At 32.9% G+C, this 7153-nt stretch overlaps 1 protein-coding gene across 1 annotated transcript; it reads left to right on the forward strand.

The window, feature by feature from the left end:
- Positions 1-2125: 2125 nt before the first annotated feature.
- On the forward strand, positions 2126-6756 carry LOC131634650 (protein MICROTUBULE BINDING PROTEIN 2C). Its single transcript, XM_058905303.1, has 5 exons — positions 2126-2399; positions 2500-2574; positions 5213-5497; positions 5646-5864; positions 6025-6756. Exons 1-5 carry the CDS (start codon positions 2250-2252, stop codon positions 6193-6195), a joined length of 900 nt encoding a protein of 299 aa, XP_058761286.1. The 5' UTR covers positions 2126-2249; the 3' UTR covers positions 6196-6756.
- The last annotated feature ends 397 nt before the right edge of the window (positions 6757-7153 follow it).

Consider the following 7153-nt stretch of genomic DNA (forward strand, 5'->3'; position numbering starts at 1 on the left):
TATATATATATATATATATATATATATATATATATATATATATATATATGTGAGAAGAGATACATTTACTCCAAGAGTAAATTATTATAACTTATTTCACATCTTGATCATTAATTCTTTTCAATTTAATAGTTAAAAATAATAAGTAATTAAATATAGAGAGAGAAAACTATTACTTATTATTTTAACTATAAAAAAAAAAAGTTAATAGTAAAAAATGTGGAAGAAATTATATTAACTGAATAACTTAATCTTGAATTAAATATATGCCTTGTTACAAATAGCATAGGTAATATGTAATTAAAAGTAGACATGCACATAGCTTAGGAATTGTTGCATCGAAACAACCATAAATCTACATTCTTAAGAACAACCAACAAGAAGTGGGAAAATTTTTAATTTATAATGAAGGTTCATTTTAGTCCTCACAAAAACTGCCGAGGTCAAAATAGTCCCTGAGAAAAAATAGTCCATATTAAATTCCTTACAAAGTTTAACCGAGTCTTGTTAGTTCCCCTACTAATATTTTTTTCAAATTGATTTTTTTCTTACTTTTGAACTGTGACTGGACTGAATAGTCATTTTAGTCCCTCACAAAATAGAGAGTCCAAATTAGTCCCTAAGTAAAAAGTCTCTATTTAATCCCATAGGAAATTTAACTGAGTCATGTTAGTCTCTCTTTTAATATTTTTTTCAAACGATTTTTTCCTATTTGTAAATTGTGATTGAACTTGACAATATAGACATGCTTTCATAAATTGAGTACGGGCCAGAGGTTAAGTTCCTTTGCACATGACCTTCAAAGTCGAAGTTTTCACCAGAAGCTGGGTTACCTAGTTGTGAGACATCAGAATCTTATCATTCAGAATTTGAGTCACCAGATTCTGATCTTTCATAATCTGAGTCTCAAGCTTCTCTTCATATGTTTCAATCAAAGTCAGAGTCCAATAAATTCTTTGACTAATGATCATGCACACATGAACATAGGTTAGTATACATAATTGTTCATTAAATACTCATTTATCGTTAAAATCTAAGGAATATGGTATAAACCAATTTTCTTCCAATATATCACGCGTATTATTTTTACCACAAGTATTATTTACAAAAGTATGAAATTGTTCTAAATCACCCCAGTAGCAGAACTAAACCTTTCTAAAAGATTATTAACAACTGAAACAATAACAACACCTAATACACAAGAATATATAACAAGAAAAACCGTAGTTACCCACCCATCAGCCTGATAATAAGCCCAACAAAAAAGAACATCGTGGTATCGCCATGATTTATCTACAATCCCTTCACAAATAATTTCAAATCAACAGTCGTAAAATATGAGTCTAGTCACGGTTTAAAAATAGAAAAAAAATCTTTTGAAAAAAATATTAAAAGCGAGACTAACATGACTCAGTTAAATTTTGTAAGAGATTAAATATGGATTGTGTTTTCAGGGGCTAATTTGGACTCTCTTTTTTTTGTGAGGAACTAAAAAGGGTCTTCACTGGCAGTCCAGTCATGGTCCAAAAGTAAAAAAAAACCGATTTGAAAAAAATATTAGTAGAGACTAAAATGACTCGGTTAAATTTTATAAGAGATTTAATCGGAACTTTTTTTTTCTTAAGGATTAATCTAACCTCTGCAGTTTTTGTGAAGGACTAAAATTGACATTCACTCTTAATTTATTTATTTTTTAATTTCTTTTTATTTGGATTCATGATGTGGTTGTGATTACGAAGGAGACAAAAAAGTTTGTATTTATTTTTTAATTAATTAAAATCTTGTAATTGTTTGTGTGTAAGAGAGTTTCTTATGTCGGTGTCTATCAAAACTTTTTCCCACCGAGCTTATAAATAATGGGTCATGCTAACATGTGCCCTTAAGGGTAGGATACTATAATTAGAAAATTTTTAAATGTAATTAAATGCAATAAAGTTATATTTAAAATTTCGATACATTGAATGCACGTGTTTCAAGAAAATTTTACTATAAATAATTTATTAACTTGTGCCTTGAGTCACATGTTAGCTTTTCCCATAAATAATTTATTTTGAGGATGAAAGTTGAAGGGTAAGTTCGTCATTTGAAAGTTCAAGACCAAGAAATACGACGTCGTTGGGTCTGCAAATCGCAACAATTTCAAACGGCAGTCTCTTCCAAGACTCTCTCTCTCCAACCGTTTTCTCTTTCAAGTCACTCTTCTTCTTCTTCTTCATCGAGTCCAAAGTCTTGAACATTGATAAAGCAAAATGCCGCATCCCGCGGATTTGCAAAGCAATTCCGAGTTCGATGACTCAGATTCAGTCTCCACCGCTGCCGCTTCAGCATGTAATCCCAATTTGAATCGTGATCTCTTCAAAGATCTCGTCGAAATTGTCCCTCTCATTCAGTCCCTCATAGTAAGTCATATCCATCTCTAATTTCTTCCAATTTCAGAACTCAATGCTATTGAATGAAAAATTAAATTTGACTACGTTTGACTCTAATTTGTGATTTCAGGATCGTAAACCGAGTCGTTCGTTCCCTCATCGTAGTTCCATGATCTATACCAAAGCACCACCAAAAGAAAAAAAGGTTTGTATTAATTGTGCAATGGATTAAGGATTATTTGTGTACTTGTGATATATGATTGTTATTTTTTTTTATATTGTGATTGTGTTCATGAATGGTGGCATAAAAGGAGGTTAAGCATGAAAATTGAAGAAGTAATTCATTTCCTTTTTAATCATGAATGAATACTGTTGAATATTTTCTGTTGCTTCATAAATGTGGGTTACATATTCATCTAGAATGGTATATTAATAGGTGGTGAGTTAGTGGTGACAGTTGCACCCACATTGCCGCAAGCCGCTTAAATGCGGTATATGTGTTGCCGTCATTGTAACCTCCAACACCTTCTTTGTGTTGGGTGTGAAATGATGGATTGAGTCTCACATTGCCTAGATATATGATTTGTGTAGAGTTTATAAAGTTTGGGTAGCCCTCAATTATGATACATGGGCATTGAGTATGATATAAATTTTCAAATTTTGTGTAATGTGAAAAGATATCCCACATTGTTGACTAACCTGTGTATTCTAGCCTGACTAACCTGTGTATTATAGCCTTTACATATCGTTAAGAAATGTGATTAGGTCTAACTCTGCCTTACAAAACCGGCTTGTAGAGTGAGAATTGCCCCCACTTATAAGCTCATGTTCAAGCCATAAATTCTCTGATATGAGACTCTTAACACCACCCCCCTTATGCCCAAGACTAGACAACTGAAGCATGGAAATAAATGGTGGGTGGCCCGATAGCGGAAACCTGATAATAGGTGGCCCACAGAATCTTAAACGAGGCTCTTGATACCAGGTGGCCCACCTTGACTACTACACTTTGTTTGAATATCAAGTGCTTCTTCATTTGGTAATGAGACTAATCCCCAATTCCTCATTTGGCAATACTTTGTTTGAACATTAAGTGCTTCCTCATTTGGCAATTAGGCTAATCCCCAATTCCTCATTTGGCAATGACAGTACAACTGTTATGGAGCCCTATCTATAAGTGCTTCTTCCTCAAGATTCAGACTTCTGTTGTTGAAGTTCTTGCCCTCAGTGGTCATATGGTTAAACAAAGACACGGTTCCACCAAGATTTCGAAAACTTAGGGGGCATTTATCCCATGAATAATTTTCCCAGGCATAACATTTCAAGGAATAAGTTTTTATAAAAAGTGTTTGGGTAGGATCTCAAAATCCCAGGAATCTTTTATTTTAAAATTCTTTTTAATTAATAATATATTATAATTATAGATAAAAGTAATAAATATTAAAATAAAATAGTGTGTAGTAGTGGAGGTAACCAGCTATTTTTACATAAAATTTGATGGTAACCGCCGGGAATAAAAGATTCCCACACTTATGATAGGGGATTAAAAATCCACTAAACATGGGAAAATTCTTTTCTGGACATAGTTTTTTGCTGGGAACAATTTTGTATTCCCTTCTAAGAAACATAGATACTTTTATTTCCAACCTTGAGTTCCCACGAATATATTTTGTATCCATGAAACAAACACACCCTTAGTTCTCTCCCTCCCAATTAACCACTTAATATAGACAACTCACTATGCCAATCCTTTATCGGCTGTTTTAAAAATTGGACCGGAGTAGCCGATTCAACTAGTTGGACTAGGAACCAAAGCTGAATCTGGTTCGGTCAGTCTTGTAAAACTGCTAGTGGGCCAAAACTGGCATGAAACCGGATTGAACCGTCTTAAACCGTTTAAACCAAAGAATTGAAGTTGGTTTTGTGAAACTGTCCAGTCAAAAGAAATGCATGCAATTGGCCAAAATTTTTGGTTTTTCTAATTTTTTTTTTTGAAAAAATTAATTTGCTTCAAAACTTATAACATCACCTTTTAACAAAAAAGAAACCCTTGTTTCTTCTACAGCCACTCAAATTTCTAAGTTCCATTACATCGTTATAGTTTTTTTTCCTTTCAATCACACTCCATCGTCATAACGCTGTCCCTTTCAAATACAGTCATGCCATCCATTCTCGTGATATTATGTGTACTATTGATCTTGTTGTATTAAATTTGTAATGTGTTTTTAAAATATTTACTTTATTAAGATTTGAACATATAATTGTGTATGATTTATCTATGAATGTAAGCTTTATATTAATAATTCATTTACTAAATGGTTGAACCAATTGAACCTTAAACGCGAGGGCTCGCTCGTTTGACCTTCAATCCGGTTTTTAAAACATTGTCTTTTCCTGTTTATTGAACATGACTTACAGAGATAATTAATTCATTAAGAAAACAACTGTCAACTGACAGAGAGATGAAACATGACTGCTTGACAAAATAGAAACCGTGACTTTCAGTTCCAGGTCTTAGTAATTCTTGACAGGAGACCATAACAGTTTATTGGTATGATCCTAGACTACGAAGATGAAAGATTTTGTTATTTTTGGTTTCTACTCAATATTCATGGTTTATGGTATGGCTCTAGAATCTGGTGATATGGTTTTGGTGTTCTTAGTTTCTTCTCTAAATAACATAGTACTCTACTTTGTTCTTAAATAAAAAATAAAAATGTTGATGAATGATTTTCCCAACGAGACTATATTGCTACCCATATTCATTATTAATGTTATATTATTTTTTGTTGATCCTACTCATTATTAGTGTTATATTATTTTTGTTGATCCTGTTCATGTAGCAATCTATTTCTGCCACCAAGACGAGGGACCATGGAGCAAAAGAACAAGGACAAAACTCTGATGCTGATAGCTTTTCTATGTTTTCTGGAAGAGCTTTTACATCAGAGAAGGACATAGAAGAGTTGGTTGCCTTGAAGGAACAGATAGGGGACCTTCAGTTGAAATTAAAGGAGAAAGATGAACTTTTAAAGTCAGCAGATGCAAAACTGGATGAAATTAAACACCAGGTTTCAGAAAAGGATGGTTCCCTAAAGTATACTCAACAACAACTATCTGATGCTAAGGTACTATTTAAGTAAAATATTTAAACCTTTTCACTTGGTACATGACATTCATGGCTTCTGATTGTCGTTGAATTGATTCTATAAATCTCAGTTTAGGTAGGTTTGAATCTTTTCTTATTTATTTATTTAGCTGACTTGTTTTCCACAGATTAAACTCGCAGATAAGCAAGCTGCCCTTGAAAAGATAAATTGGGAAATGATGACATCCAACAAGAAAGTGGAGAAACTTCAAGAAGAGCTGGACTCTGTGCAAGTAGACGTTTCGACATTCACGTTGCTGCTTGAAAGCTTAGCAGATACTGACACTGCTATGTACACAGATGATTATGACACCAAGCCTTATGTTTTCAATCACGTGCCTGAAATTGTGAGTTTGTTAACGTTTTCCAATCAATATACACATGTATACATGTATATCTGTACACATTGCTGTATATGGTGACAATTTCAGCACAACATTAGAATTGTGTAGAAATAACTAATCCTTGGATGTTGAACTATTGAGTTATACATCTCTGGCTTGACAGGATGATATGGATGAAATGGAATGGCAGAAAATGGAAGAAGCAAGAAAAGCTTACATTGCTGCAGTTGCTGTTAGCAAAGAAAAGCGAGATGAAGAATCTATTGCTGCCGCTGCTAATGCTAGGTTACGTCTTCAATCTCTAGTTTTCAAATCCAAAAGTTTTAACATATGATTTAACTAATTTAGTCTTACACGCCGGGCCCTCCAGTCACAACTCACAAATAGTAAAGCAATTATCTAGTTTGGACTTTGGATGGAAGATATTCTTTAGTCTACACGCTTGTTTGTGAACAATAGTAGAAGTTTTTACTGTTTTCATGTAACAAATCAATGAATTAGAACTCGTTCAACCTTCAACAAGGTTTACATGTGAGTCCCAGAATTGTGGCATTCAGCAAGTTTTCTTCCAGTAACTGATTCTAAGTTGCAGAGGCTATTTGTGTTGGGGACTGCTGTTATTATTGTTCAAATCAGAAGACTGTTACTGTCATGAGTATCTCAGAATATGTGGCTTCCTATCTCTCTGTGTGGGCATGTATTCAGCCTTTAGTATCCAAGTTGTCTTCTGGATTCATACTTTCACTATGTTGTCCATATCTTTGTTTCCAGAAGCTAGACCTTGTGTTATTTTATCATCTGAATTGTTAATATCTGCACTCAAATTTCTGTATTTGTTCATGTTTGTTTGTTATTTTGAAATGTACAAATGCAATCTAAACTTATTGTTTTATCATTAGGAAGCTTAACTTTTGACGGTAGCAAGAAAAGTAGATTCAGTAAGACTATATAGGTTAAGAATGAAAATAGGTTCAGTAAAACAATATAGGTTAAATGTATGTTTAGTTTGGCTTTTGGCAGAGGTGTAGAATTGATTATAGAGGTGTAGAATTGATTATAAGAGATTTTAAGATGTTTGGTTACATAAAAATAGAATTGATTTTGTTTCCAGAATTAATTCTACTTGAAGTTAGAATTTGTAGCTTCTGTCTCCATAATTGATTCTGGATTAATTTTACACTGTAATTTATTGTTCAATTCACCTTTACATGAATGTATTTAATCATAAATCAATTTTGCTAAACTCAATTTAGATAAAATTAATTCTACCAAATTCAATTCTGCTATAATCA

This window comes from Vicia villosa, linkage group LG1 (genome assembly GCF_029867415.1).
Source record: "Vicia villosa cultivar HV-30 ecotype Madison, WI linkage group LG1, Vvil1.0, whole genome shotgun sequence".
NCBI classification, from domain to species: Eukaryota; Viridiplantae; Streptophyta; class Magnoliopsida; order Fabales; family Fabaceae; genus Vicia; species Vicia villosa.

Excerpts from the sequence above, each read along its gene's own strand:
- LOC131634650 (XM_058905303.1), top strand. The coding sequence starts at position 2,250 with ATGCCGCATCCCGCGGATTTGCAAAGCAATTCCGAGTTCGATGACTCA. Across the intron at positions 2,575-5,212 it reads CACCACCAAAAGAAAAAAAG|CAATCTATTTCTGCCACCAA; the intron begins GTTTGTATTAAT and ends CTGTTCATGTAG. Across the intron at positions 5,498-5,645 it reads AACAACTATCTGATGCTAAG|ATTAAACTCGCAGATAAGCA; the intron begins GTACTATTTAAG and ends TGTTTTCCACAG.